At 45.9% G+C, this 19,017-nt stretch overlaps 1 protein-coding gene across 1 annotated transcript in view; it reads left to right on the plus strand.

The window, feature by feature from the left end:
• The window catches only part of GARS1 (glycyl-tRNA synthetase 1), a 41,781-nt gene extending 23,142 nt beyond the window's left edge, over positions 1-18,639 (plus strand). Inside the window, exons 9-17 of the mRNA XM_075922871.2 lie at positions 1,474-1,636; positions 3,478-3,642; positions 6,848-6,960; positions 7,866-8,006; positions 11,779-11,864; positions 12,390-12,499; positions 13,855-13,948; positions 15,385-15,575; positions 18,313-18,639. Of these exons, the coding sequence (XP_075778986.2) occupies positions 1,474-1,636; positions 3,478-3,642; positions 6,848-6,960; positions 7,866-8,006; positions 11,779-11,864; positions 12,390-12,499; positions 13,855-13,948; positions 15,385-15,575; positions 18,313-18,453 (1,204 nt within the window). The 3' untranslated portion in view covers positions 18,454-18,639. The remainder of the gene's footprint in view (positions 1-1,473; positions 1,637-3,477; positions 3,643-6,847; positions 6,961-7,865; positions 8,007-11,778; positions 11,865-12,389; positions 12,500-13,854; positions 13,949-15,384; positions 15,576-18,312) is intronic.
• Positions 18,640-19,017: the final 378 nt, after the last annotated feature.

A 19,017-nucleotide genomic window follows, 5' to 3' on the forward strand; every position in this document is an offset into this window, starting at 1 on the left:
TGAAACCATTTTCCAACACAGTATAAATTATAGGCTTGTGACGCTTTTATAGGAAATTGTGCTGTCGTATTGGCAATACCCGGTGCTTGCAAAATAAACTTAAAATCTTTAGTGATTATACAAAACTCTCCCCCCTTCCCCCCCCCCCCCCCCCCCCCAAGTTCTGGATAACAAGATAATTCATTGCAAAGCAATTTGAGGTATTGAGGGTTAAGAGAGACTTAATATACACATGTTAAAACAATAATGGAAAAAGAACATACACCATTGTTGAACATGTGGATTTGCTATCTTAGGGCTTCTGTTGTCTCAGGCTCTTGGAGTTTAACATGATCTCTGAGGAAGAAAAACAAGCCTCTGGGGAAATATGGGCAGCATTTTCCACCCTGAGCAACTGATGTTGAATGTATTTACTCTGTTTTACTGCAGACAAACAGATGGAAAAAGTAACTGGCAGGACAAGAGCCTTCATTGTAAACATTTCAAAGGAAGGTCTGGTTTACAGAGGGGCAAGCTACCTGCAATGTCTACTGAAATTAGTGAACACCCCCATCTCCCATTAACATTAGAAGTCAGGCTAGATCAGTGGTCCCCAGCGCAGTGCCCGTGGGCGCCATGGCGCCTGCTGGGGCATTTATGTGCGCCCGCTGAACGATCACGTGGGCGGCCCCAAAGGGTTGGGGACCACTGGATTAGATAGACATATAAATATGACTTAGGTGTCCAATGCTTGCTTCGGAAAATGTTGTCCTGTGTCTTTAAGTCAGTCTCCTGGCACATCCAGTAGCATGCAGTTAAAATTGGACTTGTTGAATTGGGGATCACAGATCTTTTTTTAATTTCTATGTTTATGATGCCATGCAGAATACTTTGCTAGCTCTTTGCTTGTTTGCAGTATAACATAGTAAGTAAACAAAATAAGCAAACTGTGTGTTAGACTGCCTGGTTGAATACTGGAAAACTCTCCAGTAATAAATCTCTCCCTTGCCCTTAAATAGAAGGGTGCTGCATTTAAAGACATACTACTAATGGTTTTCCCCCCATAAAGCTTTCTAAATGAGATCTCTCAACATTATCAGGGTGAGGCCAGGTCAGAACTTGGGTGGGAGACCTCCAGAGAACACAGAGGATTCAGGAAAGCATTTTGGTGTTTCAGTAGATGGCATTCTTCTCTCTGGATCAGTGATGTGATAACCAAGGCTTAAAGGCTTCCAAGGGAATGTATAGGTACCTTTTTAATAGAAGTTAAAGGGTGGGGGGCATCCTCTTCAATGTCGAAGTGGCTTGCTTTCTAACCTCACTCTGTTCCCTGGGCACTGCACGTGGTGTTGGTTAAATTCCTGATGTGAGTTTTTCAGTGGCTAGAGCACATTTAAAAGGCTGATGGGAAAGGTTCTTCCTGGAAAGTGTGGTGGCGCTTTGTATGCGGAGCGTGCATTAATGCTGGCCTGTGGTTCTGTGTGTTCTGCTTAGAGAATTCACTATGGCAGAAATTGAGCACTTTGTGGATCCCAGTGAAAAGCATCACCCCAAGTTCCAGAGTGTGGTGGATCTCCACATCCTCCTGTACTCCTCCAAAGCCCAGGTCAGTGGGCAGTCCGCCCACGTGATGCGTCTGGGAGATGCTGTTGAGCAGGTAATGTTACTCGCACAACCACCCGCAACTTAATCCTATCGAACACTCACAGGGGTAAACTAATGCCAGACTTGCAATTCAGGAGCACCTTTGTGGAGTTACTTCACATGGGCAAACTATGCAGAGGCGACAGCTTGGTGTAATTTTTGGTGCCCAGAGCAGCTCCAAGTCCTCCCCCCTGCCTCCCACCTGCCTTGTAAGGAGTTGGGAGTAAGGACTCTGGCTGTGGAATGGGGGAGGGACTAAGGTTTGGGGCAGAAGGTTGATGTGTAGGCTTTAGGGTGGGTGTGTGATTTGGGGTATGGGCATGGCCAAGGCCGCCTCCTCTCCCCTCTTCTCCTCCCCTACTCCCAGCACCACACATTCACCCAAGCCCCAGGCAGGAAGGACTCCCCTTGGAGTTGCCTGGGTGTGGGGAAGGATATGCCATGTGCCTCCTCCCTTGGTAGATGCAGCAGTCATCCTGCTGCTGGGGCTGCTCTCTATAGCCAGGCTGCAGCGGCAAACAAGGGAGAACACTGAGCAGAGCTGCAGGTCAGATCTCTTAGGTGAAGCAGCCAGTAGAGGAGCTTGAGGGAGTTGTGTGGAGGCTTGTAGGTGGAGCCAGGAGAGAGACCCAGCCCTGACATTGGTGGAGCTGGGCTCCCTGGACCCTCACAATCATGGAGCCTGAGCACCATGGGCTCATGCAACTCGCCTTCTATGCACCTGGGTAACTGAAATCAAAATCTGGCTCTTCAGTCTAGCAGAGAGAGAGACACACACATATCACAAGCCAGTGGCTGGAAGTCAAAGCTAGACAAACTCAGACTGGAAATCGGGTGTTAATTTTTAACAGTGAGGGTAATAAGCTTGGGAACTTACTAGGGTTGGATATTAGGAAAAACTATTTCACTAGGAGAATGGTGAAGCCCTGGAATGGGTTCCCTAGGGAAGTAGTGGAGTCTCCATCCCTAGAGATTTTTAAGTCTCGGCTTCACAAAGCCCTGGCTGGGTTGATTTAGTTGGGATTGGTCCTGCCTAGGGCAGGGGACTGGATTTGATGACCTTCTGAGGTCTCTTCCAGCTCTACAGTTCTAGGATTCTATGAACCGTTTACCCCAGCATGTGACGGAGTCTCCATTACAAACCATTTTTAAATCGAGGTTAGATATTTTAGCATTCTAGGAATTTCAGGAAATCCTATGGGGTGTCACTCAGGAAGTCAGAACTAAATCCTTTCTGAGCTTGGGATCTATGAAAAGACCAACTTCCAATACCAGAGTTCAGAAGTGCAGCTCTGTAGCTTGTGGAGGGAAGATTTAGTGAGTAAGACAAGGAGACTGGGAGTCAGGACTCCTCGGTTCTGCTCCCAGTACTGCCTTTGCTTTGCTGTGGGACCTCAGGTAAGGTCATTTGGCCTCTCCACATTGATTTTCCAACTCTAAAATCATATTTCTGCACAGCTACCTCGGGACATTTTGGAATGCCTGTAAGACCCTTGGGAATCCCTGCCTATCAGGCTCAATGAACAGGCCTACGAGGGGAGTGTTCAAAGAAAAACAATTAACAGTGCAAAGCCATGGTGGAGTGTTCTTCTACCGGCACATCTACTAGTTTCAGCCACACATGGTGCTCTCTCAGAATTTCCAAAGGGAGACTTTACTGCACAACACCAAGGTTTTGCTGTACTGCACTTGTGATGCAGTTGGTGTCAGGAAACTTATCTCAATTGAGCACATGTGGCAACGTGAAGTTGTCCCTCTAAAGTGTAGTAGTATCTGCTTTCTCCTGTCTATCTGAGGCTACACAATGATGTGGAAGTTAATGAGGGGTGTGGTTTTCTTTCTCTCTCTCTCTAGGGTGTGATCAATAACTCTGTACTAGGTTACTTCATTGGCAGAATCTACCTCTACCTTACAAAGGTCGGTGTTTCCCCGGATAAGCTACGCTTCCGACAGCACATGGAGAATGAGATGGCTCATTACGCCTGTGACTGCTGGGATGCAGAGTCCAAAACGTCCTATGTAAGTCGCAGGATTAAATTTACCAGCAGAGACTGGATTTACGCTTTCCCCGTGAACTGATATGTTCCTAGCCTGGCATGCCGCTAGTAAGATGGTCTCACAATTCTGCTTGTTCAAGTGAAGAAATTCAACGGGTAGGTTTAAGGCTGGTTCTCCTCTCTGTTCCACTTGGTTCTTGCTCAAGTGCATTAAGTACAGCAGAGTCGCTCCTGCTTTACAAATGCTGTAAGGGGGACGTTCATCACCGTGCAGAAGGAACACGCAATGTGAACCCTTGTCCGAGGACAAAAGTGTTGTGTGGATGAATTGCACCCTAATGAGCGCCAGATTGGGCCCTCTGGCTTCAAGCTCATTGCTGCCAATCAAACCCATGGCAGAGGAGAGAGCCCTGCTGGAGCTGTTTGCACAGGGCAGCTTTTTCTGCTCCATCCCTAGCCCCCTTTTGATTATGCGATCTGAAAAGGGACTGCTGGGACAGCTTGGTACAGGAGCTGTTTTCTCAGGACCTCTGTTCCCATTAGACGCCTGCCCTGTCCCTTGCTGATGGAAGAATTTTGTCTTGTCCCGACTTAGAGTACACTGTGATTTTTCTTCTGATTGTGTGTTGGACTTTTAAGATCGTGTGTGTGTTTCTGGTGAACAGGAAGGCTTGTTAGGACTATAGCAGATTTTTAAACACTCCTTACATTATGTTTGTAGAGATCTTACTGCTGCTGCTTAAAACTTCCGTCGCAGTCTTTGTATTAGCAATGAGATTTCTGATTGGAAGCTTCCTACTGGGCTCTCCTATTGATCAGTTATGGCTCCTGGAAAGAGAAGAAGCCTAATATTTAAGAGAATTGGATCCAATCCCTTGGCTGGAATTGGGCAGGGTGAATGAGCATTTTTTTCCCTCTGTTAGAGTAAAGCCTCGCTTTGCACGTGACAAGTCTTTTCAAGTGGAATAGGGTCCACTAATTCTCCGAGTGCTGAAAATACCTTGTGAACTCCATGGGATTGAATCACAAGATGGGGTCAAAAAGTGGATGGGATTTGGCCAGCCACTACGAACATAGGTCCTATCATTGCAGTGAGCTTATACCCCTAGGAGAGGCGCCATTGAAGTAAAGAGGGCCAAACGGTGTGATTTCCGCAGGCCCAAGGGGAGGCCCATGAAAAGCTCATTACAGCATGGGTAATTCAGGAACATAGTCATAGAATCCAATTCTCTGCTTCTCTTGGATTGGATAGATTGTTCCATTAATAGGAGTTTGCGATATATACTGGTGTGAGTAAGAATCCCCAGGTTTGGCTCTGTGGGTAAAAATACAAGTGTTCTGGTGGAACACAAATCATCGCAACTCCTTACTGAAGGGCTGTGTCAACACTGGCATGAATTTCTGGAACTGCTTAAAACGGAATACTATTCCGTTTTCAGTTTTTCCGGAAAAGGAGCGTCTACATTGGCAGGCTGCTTTTCCGGAAAAGCCCTTTTTCCGGAAAAGCATCTGTGGCCAATGTAGATGCGCTTTTCCGGAAAAGCATCTGTGGCCAATGTAGATGCACTTTTCTGGAAAAGAGCCCCGATCACCATTTTCGCGATCGGGGCTTTTTTCCGGAAAAGACTACTGGGCTGTCTACACTGGCCCTTTTCCGGAACAGTGTTCCGGAATAAGGACGTATGCCCGAGCGGGAGCAGAATAGTTTTTCTGGAATAGTGGCTGATTTTGTACAGTAGAGCATCGTTGCTTTTCTGGAAATTCAAGGGCCAGTGTAGACAGCTCGCAGCTTATTCCGGAAAAGCGGCTGATTTTCTGGAATAAGTGGCCCAGTGTAGACACAGCCAAGTAGTTGGGGGAATGACCATCAGTAATGCGCTCCCTCAGCCCACCAGTGGGTGGAGTGACTGTGTGTAAAGTTGTACCAAACTTTTCAGCTCAAGAATCACTGGCACTTGCCTTTCCCTCCATAGAAAAATCGTATAGCATTGAACAGAGAAGAATGTATCTGCTCCTACAGAACATTTAAACCAACTTATGTAGCAGGGGTATTATTATTTAAGAGAATCTACATAACTTCTACAGGAAATCTGTAGAAAGGTTACTCTGTTATGTCTAACAGTTTTCCTATTGGTTTCCTCCCTGTGAAATTCTGTTGGATTTTCCTGCATGGAGTGTGTTGGAACACAGGGATGTTTCCTGTACACATGTCCTTGTTGCGTGTGTCTGTGCTGAAGCAGAGCTTTATGTAAGCTCAAAAGCTTCTCTCTCTCTCCATTAGAAGTTGGTCCAATAAAATACATTGCCTTACCCACCTTGTCTATAATATTCTGGGACCAACCTAGATACACCAGCACTGTTTACAGCACATCTAGACATGCCCAAGCAAGCTTTGAGCTAGGCACCTCAAATAAGTGCAGTGAAGCTCTCTAAGCTTGGTATGTACTTGAATGGCCAGCCTGTATGTCCACACAGGCTGTGTTCACACTCTTGTGATTGTGGTGTAGATGTACCTTTGGAGTCCTCCTCTTGCAAACTGGAATTTCCTGCAAGCGGGTTTTGATTGCATGTGCATGCACAGACGCACACACCACAATGAATGGGGAAGATCAAAGCGCCTTGTCGCATTTATAGCCACATTGTAAATTGAACAGCTCATTGGTTTGGCTAAACCGATTTAGAATTCACAGGTGGTGCTTTGTGCCATTTATTAGTTTACAGACTCTTCCTTTCCATGCCTATGAACATATTCAAGGAAATGCTTGTCAGCTGTTGATCATGTGTTACTTAGCAGCTCTTACACATGCATCTTTGACAGTTCAGAAGAGGCAGACTGACTTATCTGCCCCAAGCTCGTGATGTGACAAAAACCCGATGATGCCTGATTACTCAGCCCATCTTGTGCGTGTTTATGTGACTGTAAAAAACAAATGCTATTACCCAGATCCTCTGCTGGCATAAGTCTGCATAGTTCCACCAGCCTCAATAGAGAGCCTGGCTCTGCATATGTATGCACTTTGTATATTTACATAATTGGTTACTTCTTGAAGAGGGCCATTCAAATGAGAGAGAGAAGCTGGTAGAACTAGTGCCGCTTATCATAACAGAGCTAATTAGGTAGAAAAACCAGCGCTGGGAGCATGATGGGCTTCGGGGCAAACAAACATGTTTGATGGTTAAGTGAACAAAAAGACAGACATTAAACGCTGCCACTTTTTCTTTTCTAGGGTTGGATTGAGATTGTTGGTTGTGCTGATCGCTCCTGTTATGACCTCTCCTGCCATGCCAGAGCCACCAAAGTTCCTCTTATAGCTGAGAAGCCTCTGAAAGAACCCATATCCTTTGTGAATAAAGCAGTTCTCCCTAAAGCTAGGTCGCTTCTGAAACTGAACTGTCCTAAGGCCAGTATAAGTCTAGTCAAAGTTAGACTGAGTGTCTGGGTTAAATCAGTAGATCTTGATGTTCACAGCAATGTAAATAATATCTTTGGGGCTGACCCTACAAAGACTTCCGCATATGAGTAAATTTACTTAAGTGAGTAAAGGAAATATAGGCCAAAGTTTGTTTCCTGAATCCTTGTTTTTTTATTTGTTTTATTTTCAAGCACAATTTAAAGGTTATACCAACTACTTGCAAAAGAACATTGGAACATTAAAGAAGGGCATGAACCCATAAAAAAGTAAATGGGTGTTGTTTGCTCAGGGGATTCAACCTGCCTGATTTTTGGCTGGCTCAGGACTACTGATTTTTCCACCCCCTTTTTGTCCCCTCCAGAGAGTCAGGAGGGGCAGCTCTCCAGATAGCCTTAGTCTCTAGTCTAGCACATTGCCATTGGGGTGGTGGCTTTGGGGAAGGCTTGGTGGGCCTTTTCTTGAGTATATTGGATTCGATTCTGTTTTCTGGGTGCACCAGGATATATCTGTTGTAAGTACACTGAAGCAATTGGTATCACTCCAGTTGACTCGGATGTAAGCTAAGATAAGAAACCAGCCCAGTATAAAAATCTTATTCTTGCTCTAATAGGGACTAGATGAGCTGCATGCTTATACTGATCTACAGTACCGATAGGGGCTGCTTACTTCCTGTTCTTGGGTAAGTTATTTAAACTGGTGTCTGCGGTGAATAGGATAGAATGGCAAAACAGGGACCCAGGTTCGGTAGGTGCTATAGTAATTACATGTTACCCAATATGAGTGAACAAAAGTGTCCTCTGAGCTCTGTTTCCTTAATTGCTCTGTACAAAACAGCCAATGTTGTTCAGTTTGAGGCAAATAAGGGAGCCATTGGCAAAGCCTACAAGAAGGATGCCAAACTGGTGCTGGAATATCTTTCCATCTGCGACGAATGTTACATCAGCGAGATGGAGAAGCTGCTGAATGAGAAAGGGTAAGGCGGCAGTAGGTGTGGGGCTGCATAAGATTTTCCTTAGCAATTACTTATCCCATGGATACCCAGAAAGCCGCATGAGTAATCTCAGTGCATCCTGCGCTAACCTTCCTATAACTGAAGGCTACGATAAATGGATTATCGGCCGTCTTTCTTGCAAGAGACAATTCTTTAATGATGGATGGAACCCAGTTACCTGTAAATATTCTAGCTATGTGCATTTATGCTTTGCTTTTAAAAGGTATGTGTGTTTACATGCCAACACGGGGCAGCCTGCTGGCTCCGGAGCCAGTCCTGCAAAGTACCGTAAGTCACCTATGAGATGGTGAGAGCCCTCGGCCCCCGCTGATGTCATTGGGAGTGGGGGCTGCCCAACAGCTTGGGGGTTGGTGTTCGTAGCTGGCCAGCACTGACACAGGCAAGAATTTTACGTGTGTCAAAGAAACCAAAGTGCAAGGAAAACAGTCCTTGTAATACATCCAAGCCAGGCTGCAAGACTGAGAAATTATCACTGCGTGCATTGGTCCTACAGAAGTCCAAACCATAAGAAAATTAATTCCATTCCTTACCCTCCCATTTGAGAGAAGCAATGGCAGTGCTTTTCCGTGTATGTAGCTTTAACCACCAATGGTGGCTCTAGTTCAAACTCAACTCCCTGATGTATCCACGTTCAGAATGTGCCTCTGTAAATAATATCCCCTGGGAAATGGGTCTCCATGCAGATGCTTGGCACGTAGCCTTTTGTAAATGCCCCCACTCCTGTATGATGCACACTGCTGGAAGCCATCCATTCAGTATACCTGAAACCCCACTGCCAGCATGAGTGCACTGAGCCAGCTGTGCACTGATGGGCCTGTGCTAGACCTGTTTCATGCATGGTGAAATGTAGATGACTCTCTTCTGTTAGGCTATGTCTACACTGCTGGCTTTTGCCAGCAGAGTATGCAAATGAAGCGCAGATTAACACATTGTTGTACTTCATTTGCATAATTCATTTGAGCTGTTTTCGCACCAAAAAAAGCAGTGTGGACATTTCCTTTTGGCACAAAACCCCCTTTTTGCGCAAGATCCTATGCCTCTCCTGGATTTTGTAAAAACCCCTTGCGCAAAAATGGCTTGAACAGATTATGCAAATAAAGCGCAACAATGCTAATCATTTACATACATTTACATTTATATTGCATACGCTGTGTAGACATAGCCTCAGAGGCTACTGTACAAAACGAGGCAGAGTTTGTGCTACAGCAGGAGTTGGCCAGCTGGAAGTTGAATAAAATAAATCTTTGCTTCTTGTGAACTGTCTATTTGGGGCCAGGTAGACATCAATGGGTATTGTGTGACTTAGATTTATAGAAAGCCTTTGATAAATCTAAGAAAACCCTCGCCAAAGGCTCTTAAGTAAAGTAAGTTGTCATGGGATAAGAAGGAAGGTCCTCTCATGCATTGGTTACAGGTTAAAAGACAAGGAACAAAGGGTAGGAATAAATGGTAAGTTTTCAGAGTGGAGAGAGTTAACTAGTAGGATCTCCCAACCGTCTGTCCTGGGACCAATCCTATTCAACTTATTTATAAATGATCTAGGGAAAGGGTTAAACAGTGAGGTGGCAAAATTTGCAGATTACACTACACTGCTCAAGATAGTTAAGACCAAAACAGACTGTGAAGAGCTTCAAAAGGATCTCACCAAACTAAGTGATTGGGCAACAAAATGGCAAATGAAGTTTAACGTTGAAAATGTAAAACAATGTATATTGCAAAAAATAATCCCACCTATACATACAAAATGATGGGGACTAATTTAGTTACAACTACTCGAGAGAGATCTTGGTGTCATTGTGGATAGTTCTCTGAAAACATCCACTCAGTGTGCAGCGGCAGTCAAAAAAGCAAACAATGCTAGGAATCGTTAAAAAAGGGATAGAAAATAAGACCAAGAACATCTTATTGCCTCTGTATAAAACCATGGTATGCCCACATCTTGAATACTGTGTACAGACATGGTCACCTCATCTCAAAAAAGATATATTGGTATTGGAAAAGTTTTAGGAAAGAACAAAAAAAATGATTAGGGGTTTGGAACAGGTCCGATATGAAGAGAGATTAAAAAGACTTGGACTTTTCATCTTAGAAAAGAGGAGACTAAGGGGGGGGGATATGATAGAGGACTATAAAATCATGACTGGTGTGGAAAAAGCGAATAAGGGAAAAGTTATTTATTTATTCCCACAATATAAGAACTAGGGGTCACCAAATGAAATTGAGGCAGCAGTTTTAAAACAAACAAAAGGAAGTTTTTCTTCACTCAGCACACAGTCAACCTGTGGAACTCCTTGACAGAGGATGTGGTGAAGGCTAGAACTTTAACAGGGTTTTTTTAAAAAAAGAGCTAGATAGATTTATGGACATCAGGTCCATCATTGGCTATTAGCCAGGATGGGTAGGAATGGTGTCCCTAGCCTCTATTTGCCTGGAAATGGATGACAGGAGAGGGATCACATGATGAATACCTATTGTGATCCCTCCCTCTGGGGCATCTGGTATTGGCCGCTGTCAGCAGACAGAATACTGGGCTAGATGGACTTTTGGCCATTCTTATGACTCAGGACAGTTGGGGGTTCAGGAAGGGATTTGTTCCCCACCCTCTGTGTATATTGGAATTGGGGGCAGAGGGGTGTGTGTGTGTTAAATCTGTTTCCTTTGAAACACCATGGATAGCCACAGCTGGAGATGGGAGACCAGGTGGGGAGGGCCAGGGCTCTGAAGTCAAACCAACCATTCTCTGTCTCTCAAGAACCAGCCAGCCAAGAACCTGTTCTTATGCTAAGGGCCTAACTCATCTGTATGTGGCACTGGGAAGGAATTTTCCCAGCATAGGTCTGATGCATGGTGACCTGAGGGCTTTTTTGCTTTCCTCTGCAGCGTGTGCGCAAAAATGACAGCCAGATAATCCTGCCAAGTATCTCACTTATTTCCCTGCCGTCCTGTGGGCCTCAGATGGTGGCGGGCCTCAGCCCTTCCCATTCTTTGCCTGTGATACAAGTCTAGTCTCTTGTCTGCGCTGGAGTAATTTGGCTTAATTTAGGTTGTTAGTTTAATGTGCAGGTGTTGGGTGGTGCTGGTAGCCTGTGCAATTCAGGTCCGATCAGTTGATCTGGTTCTTTTTGGCCTTATGCTTTTATTCTCTGTTACTAGTTTGTCAGTGAAGCGGCTGTGGGCTAGCTTTCTGGGTCCATCTTGAGAGAAAGCAGCACCACAAGCTGTAGGAATCACCAAGACTCCTCTGCTTGTTTGGGAAACTTTAGCAGATCAATAATATATTTGACTTTTCCAATTCCCATGCAGACGTCAGGTACTCTCCATCAGAGCAAAACTGACATGAAACGCCTGTCGTGAGTGACTGTCTGGTTGTCCTATGGTTAATTTTTCTTTTTATATATTTCATCCTGGAACCCTTCCATATTTTAATTGAATTTGCTCTTGGCTATTAACCGCATTGCTTTTATGTTCTCCAATGATTGTGAACATTTTTATTTTATAACAATAATAAAAGTGCTAGATAGCCTTTGAGTATTTTCCAAAATGAAACATGCTAATTACTTCTTCCTTTGATCCCTAGAGTGAGAGCTGATATTCTCTCCCCCCTCCCCCCCATATAGTCCCTAAATCGTTTTTTCTTTATTTAAAAAAATATTAAACCAGCAAAGCTACCTATGGGAAAGTGGCATCACTAGTTTTGTTGACTAATACTTAAGCACTGATATTTTCTTTACAGGGAATTCACTGTTGAAACTGAAGGGAAAACTTTTCAATTAACAAAGGACATGGTCAGTGTGAAGAGATTCCAGAAAACACTGCATGGTAACTTTATTTTTTAATTTTGGAGATGGGAAGCTGGTCACCATATGTTTGAAGCACGGGAGAGTTAAGCAAACCTGAAAGTTTTGGCCAAAATGTGGAGACTTTAGGTGCCTAAAATTAATGACCTAAATCAGCATATAGGCTCCTAAATAAGTAGGTCAGTGCCCGAAGCTGAAAACTGAGTTCTTTCATTGGCTTCAATGGAAACACTTCAGTAAATAAATCTGTTTTTATTGCATTGCCTACGTTTATGTACCAAGCTTTGGGGCTCACTGTTTTTTAAGAAATGTTCCCTCTATTTTCATATGAACTATTTCCTTATAGGGTAATTCCAGTACAAGTTCAAGGCTGGTCAGACAGTCATTTATAGAATTCAATCTCCTAAAAGAATCTTTCAATAATTTACAGTGGACAGGCTTCCTTCTGTCAGCAAAATACCTTGACTCGTGTGAAGGGATGCAGCTTCAGTCAAATACCTGTGCTGTATAGACTACTTTCCTGAATGCAATGTGTTTTGTGCTCTAGTGGAAGAAATAGTCCCGAATGTGATTGAGCCCTCATTCGGTATTGGAAGGATCATGTACACAGTGTTTGAACACACATTCCATGTCCGGGAGGGAGATGAACAGCGAACGGTGAGCTTTCTCGTACCTTTAGCAGCTGTGGACGTTTGATTTCATTAAAATCCCGCCACCACATATGGCTGTGGGGTTTAAAATATACAGTGGAGTTGTATATTTTAAACAGAGCAGGTGCAGGTTGTTCCCAGACACTTATAATTATCTGGGGCCATTTGCACTGTAAGCTCTCCCTACACCTTTGGAGCAGACAACTCTTTCCTGTGGACTGCAGCTTGGCAGGTCTCCCTCTAAAGGAGCGAAGTCCTTTAATGTGAATTGTCTGTGCTCTTTTACAATCTCCATTCTGTGCAGGCATCCTCACAACCCTGGCTAGTGAGACCTCCCTGCTGCTGAGGTTGGAGGGAAAGGGTGCATGTTATGTGACAGACCATAGTGTTATCATTGTTCCCCAAATTACAGTCCAAGGAGCCCTTGCAAGTGGCCCATGGAGAGCCACCAGAGCACCTGATGCTGGCTCCTTTGTTTCCTTCTGCTAAACTGCATTTAAAGAAGCTGCTAAAAGAACTTTCCTTTTCCAGCTACTGATTAAAAGTGGAGGAGGTGCAGGGGGAGAGGAAGAAAGATGATCTGTGATCTCATCTCTCTGAGTTGTGATCTGCCTATATACTGTTTTCAGTAGGTAGGGATGGGAGGGGGTTAGATGGGAGCACAAAGGCGGAAGCAAGAACTTTAGTCTCAGTTCCCTTCCCTTTGGAACATTGGTTAACTATTTAATAATGAACTAGATCTCAGTAGAACTATTTACAGCTTTGCTCTGTGTCTTAATCAAGTCTTTGTATGAATTGGAGAAGGGGATGTACTAGATTCTAAGTACCACCATTGAGGGAGATGTATTGGGACTAAACATTTGAGTCACTCCATGTTTTTTCAGGCAATTCAGGGCAAGTTTGCCTTTCCCTCTGAAGCTTTAATGATTTGCAGCTCTTCAGGCCAGGTCTACACCAAACCCGCTAGCTCAGCTTAAGGTACACAACTCTAACTATGTAAAATACGTAGATGGAGTTGGTTACTTTAAACCAAGCTTGGTGGCGTCTCCCGCAGTGGGAGGCTGACAGGAGCAAATGCTCCCATTGGCTTCTGTTACTCCTGGAAGGAGCAGGTGTACCTGATGCCTGCAGGGGCACCCTCAGAGTTCAATTTAGCGAGTCTAGTTAAGACTTGCTAAATCAAACTCTGGAAGATAGAGCATGCCAGCAACAATCTTCTGCAGAGTGAAGCCGTACCCTCAGGTGGAAGGAATTGGCTTAGCTCTACTGATATCACTGGAGCAGTGCCGACTCTACCCCAGCCAAAAACTTGGCCCAAATTGTACCTGCTTAATAATTTAACACGTGTGTGTGTTTGTGCAGTTCTTCAGCTTTCCTGCTGTGGTAGCGCCCTTCAAATGCTCGGTCCTGCCTCTGAGCCAGAATCAGGAATTCATGCCTTTCGTCAAGGAGCTCTGTGAGTAAATGCAGCGCTGCGGGTAGCCATGTGACTGTGGATTGAAAAGATAACTCTTTCCAGAAGCTGTTCGTAACGCATGTGTAAGCCACGCCCCTGGGGTACAAGGAACTCCAAAGCTTTCAGCGGCTTCTGTCATTTCAGACCTCTGCATTGACTGATACGAGCCAGCCTTACAAATGTGTCATAAATTTTTCAGCCTAGGCACAAACTCTGCTGCTTTGCAATTCACCATGGGTCCTAATGAAAAAACGATTTACTTGTGTGCCAATAAAGAAGTGACCCACCCTGTTGATGTAATGGCTGTGGTGGGTAGGGTGTTTAGTGGCTGGCGCAGGGCAGGCGCGCAGACTGCTCTATCCCATTCCCAGCTCAGACACTCAGTTGCCATAAAGCCTCTCAATAAAACCCAGACCTCTTGGTGCCCAGTCCTGGGCTGTAGCTTCAGAGTAGTGCCTCCTATTTTGCAAAGCATACAGGGGAGAGCAGTAGCAATCGCCGTGTGAGTTGGTGGGATGGCCACAATGTCAGATCAGGGCTTGCTTGATTCTCCTGCTGTCACTCTTTGAGGGCAGGTCTATGCTAACTCCCACCATCGCTCTAATCTACGCAACTTCACCTGGGCAAATAGCGTAGCTGAAGTCGATGTTCTTACTGCAGTGTCTTGGGTGCAGTAAGGTTCGGGGGAAGGAGGCTGCTCTCCTGTTGATGCCGGCTATCCTTCCCATTCTGGTGGAGTACTGGCGTCCACGGGAGAGCGCTCTAAGCAGACATGATAAATCAATGGCCGGTGGATCCATCGCTGCAGTGTTGATCCCCAGTGTTGTGGAGACGAGCCCTAAGATAATGTGGCAGGGCCCAGATTCTGAGTTTAACCCCTTCTTCAGTTAGTGTTTCCCTGTAAGACCTTTCTTGTCTGGCTGGAGAGATCCTTGTTTCAGTGTCCTCTTTCAGAAGAGTTTTCACAAAGCATGGAGGGTTTGCGTGGTGCATGGATATGAACCTATACCTTTGTGTGGGCCTCGAACCCAAAACCTTCTGTCAAAAAAAATATATATTTTTTTCATTTCTTTCTTTCTGGTTCCCAAGCACATATGGCCTCCCCCAAGTTATTACTAATGTTAGACTCAGATTGCTCTAGGAGCTTTATAAGCATGGAGTAAGGACCAGTCTGTACCCTGCAGAGCTTAAAACATAAGAGCCTGAATCTCCCACGCTGGCTTGAGTGATAGTGAAGAGTTGGTGCCAACGCACCCTGTGTGAACAACTTCCACTTAAGAGCGAGTAACCAGCTTGGGGAGGCACACAGGGTACTTGCGGGTCTGCCTTGCCTGGACAGTAAGACCTGTCCATTGGCGTTCCCCTCCCCCTTTTCTGTTGGTTGCCCTGTGGTTCTGTGTCCTGTTGTTAACCCTGGGAATCTCCCCTTCTTCCAGCTGACGCACTCACCAGGAACGGCATCTCCCACAAAGTGGACGATTCCTCCGGGTCCATTGGCCGGCGCTACGCCAGGACCGATGAGATCGGCGTGGCTTTCGGCATCACAATAGACTTTGACACGGTGAACAAGATACCTCACACAGCCACTCTAAGGGACCGGGACTCAATGCGTCAGATACGAGCTGAGGTAACACACCTGCGTGCTTGTGCAGGAAGGAGCTAATGCCTTAGCTAGTGCGGGGCTCGGCCTGTTGCCTCTGAACCTGTGGGTGTGCTGGCTGGGTGGTGAGCTATGCAGGACTCTTCCTGTACAGTCCCTGTGCTGTGAGGGTGAGAGAGTATTGCCCACCAGCCTGCCAGTGACATGAACGCAGGGCTTGCTTTGAATTGGAGAGCCAGCAGGAGAGGTTACCCCTGAAGGAGCCTTGAGCTATTTTGGCACCGCTCTCTGTGAACATGGGCCATTGTGGGGGTAGCTGCCAACTTGTGTACATAGCACTGAGCTGTTCTCAGACAATCCCACGATGGCCTGTCTCAGTTGTTTGGCGGGGAGGGGAGGAGACAGGCCCTCCTTGGCGCCTTTCACATGAGTGCGAATTTGCAATGCCCTCCCTCGACCAGCCTGGTGTTTCCACAGGCTGTTTGCAGCTTGTTCAGCCACGTGTCCCCTATAAATGGCCATCTTGGAGCCCTTGCTTCTGGTGAGCTAACCCCTGTGGCCTCTTGAGATGTTTTCACTTGGTCAGATCGACTTGTTCAAGTGACTGTCATGGCTCCTGAGCTAGCCACACCTCGGGCCTGTCTCTGAGTGCAGTCCTTGGAGTTCTTTGGCTTCTTGCCTTTACCTCGCCTGGGGAGGAATCTCACAGTCGTTCTACTTAGACCAGGATTTGGGCTGCCACCCTGCGCCCAGCAGCCACTGATCTCCCTGCAGGTCTGACCGGGTTTCAGCACCTGCATTTAGTGATAGTGACCAACAGCAATGTTTTTATTCAGCACTTGGGACAGGGCTAGTCTAATCTTAAACATCACAACAAACGAAAGGTGGATCTACATGGGTAGACTTACTAGCGGACCTGTACTGGGGTAGTTACACTGCTATGTTACCGGCATAACTGTAGCAGTGAAACTACACCAGTGTAGCTCTGCTGTAAATTTCCTTCTGCAGATAAACCTTAGTGGTTCTCTAAGTATAGGAGCAGAACAGAACCAACATACATTCTCCCAGCAAGCCCAGATGTTCCTGTGTGTCTATGGAGTCTGGGCGTCTCAGGCTTTGTCTACACCACAGAGGCTACAGTGGCCTGATTGTGCTAATGTAGCACCATGATGTAAACATTTGCCACAGCAACAGAAGGGATGATTCTGGCCCAATGGGAGACAGTAGCTAATGGATAGAAGGTTTTGTTGACATAGCCTTGTCTGAACTGGGGCTTGGCTTGGCTTAACTCATCTTTCTAGGTTGATCTAGTGTTTAGGAAAGACCAGGCCTAGGGGAGGGGTTCTGTCTGACGTACTGCCCTGTTCAAACTGGTTTGGATGTTGCCCAGAGAGTGGGCTAGAGCCATTAAGATTAATAGCTCTTAAGGAACCTTAGTGCAAACTTTGAAGTGACTGTTAGGAAGGGTCTCCTCCCCCTTTCCTTAGGTGGATAGGCTCAGCTCCCCAGATAGCCCCTGTGATGAACTAGTTGCCCCACAGTATGTGTCAGATGCGCCAAACGCTGTCACTAACACTAATCGTTCGAGCGTCCCTGCAGAGGTCGGTGACAGCCTAGGGATTCTCCAGCAGGAAGGGAGCCAAGATGGTAGCCACATGATGCAGAGGACACATGCTCCTGCAGTGACAGTCTCCTGCTGGTCACATGCCTGCCGGGGATGGCACTGCATCCACTGTGAATAGCAATCTCTTGCTCGGCCCCTTGTACAGGCAGCACAGTAGCTGGCCTGGGCCTGGTCCAAAGTCCATTGAAGACACTGGAAAGACTCCCATTGATTTTTAGGGAATGCCAGTGTATCTAGTGGGTCTGATTTTCTCCATTTGACCTTCAGTCAGTTTATACTTGGTCTTTGTAGCTCTTAACTCGGCCTCCGTGATCACACACTCACAATAGCTGAGAGCTCACCAGCTCCTGAGGCAGCTCTTGTTTATACTTGTGTTATGTTGCCATGGGCCTGTCAAAATCCCCTGCTTGCAGGTTCATTTGGGCTAGTACGTTCTTCTCTGCCTTTCCCAAAGCGTTGGGTGACATTGCCATGTGCCGCTGTGCTCCACCCAAGAGATGGCTGCAGTTCACTAGTGCTCTGAATAGTTGATCACTATTCACTATATATTGTTCAAATGAGATGAATCAGCTAATCCAATAGTTGATGGAATTTCCATTGACTATTCGATTAGTTAATAAGGATGCTTCCGCTTTGAAATGTAGCAAGTCCCCCTCTGGCCCCAGGCTCCATGCAGGTGCTTCTGCTTTGAAATGTACAAGAGCCCCAGTGGAACTCCATCACTGCATCCCTGCCCCTTCCCATGGAGCTGGAGTGGGGGGGGACCAGCTTTTAAGCCCGCTCCCCCCAGCATCCCCTTCTTCCCGCCCTGCCCCTTTGCTGCCTCTTTCTGATAGAGGCAGCAAGGTGTGGGGGAGCAACCTTGTCACTTACATCCCTAATTCACTACAATGAAAAGTGATCGTTAAATGCCCTTTTGCTTGGAGACTCAATCACTTGATGTTCCAGAGTTTGAGGAAAAGTTTATGGCTGGAAAAATACTACATGGAAGTGTTTGACGGATCTGCGGTGACAGTTGATCGTGTGGCGGTATTTGTAATACAGTGCTAACCATTATCCACATACATGTAGGAGGAAAGCAGTCAAGTTGGTGATTGCATGGCCTCATGCCTTGCCTCTCTCTTTGCACTCTTCCCCTAGGTCTCTGAACTGCCTACCATAGTCCGGGACCTGGCAAATGGTTGTCTAGCTTGGGCTGATGTGGAGGCAAAGTATCCACTCTTTGAGGGACAAGAGACGAGCAAAAAGGAGACAATAGAGGAAGACAATTACCTGAAATAAACCCCATGCTGTCCACTTTTTACTGTTCATGTTAATATGAAATAAACTATCATGTGTATTATTCAAAGTTGCATCGTTTGTGCACCCAGGGACTCTGTTTTTTTTCCTCAATTGCTGCCTGATTTTAACTTTAAACTGAAATAATGGTAATTAAAGGTGTTATGAATAAAAACACCATTGCATTTGCCTGCTTCTCCATGTTTGTGCAGCCTTCTGCTTTGAGGCCTTTGGTTAGTTCTTGTGGGCCCAAATGGGTATTCTGGGTGCACACAAGAAGGATGATCCAGTCATTCGGAGACATGGGTTCTGGTCCCTTCTCTACCATGCATTCCTGTGTGATGTTGGGCAAGTTACTCTGTACCTCCCTTCACCCTCTGTAAAGTGGGGTTAATACACTTCCTTACCCCTTAGGCATGTGGTGAGGTGAAATGCATTGGAGTGTGAGGCGTAGTCAGGTACAATGAGGCATGTAAGTACCTTGGATGGACAGAGTCATGGGCTGAGTTTGGTCATGTGCCCAGAAGGGGCTCCTTCATCTCTTCTGGAGAGAGAAATACGAGCATC

This window comes from Pelodiscus sinensis, chromosome 2 (genome assembly GCF_052426305.1).
Source record: "Pelodiscus sinensis isolate ZL-2025 chromosome 2, ASM5242630v1, whole genome shotgun sequence".
Lineage (NCBI taxonomy): Eukaryota > Metazoa > Chordata > Testudines > Trionychidae > Pelodiscus > Pelodiscus sinensis.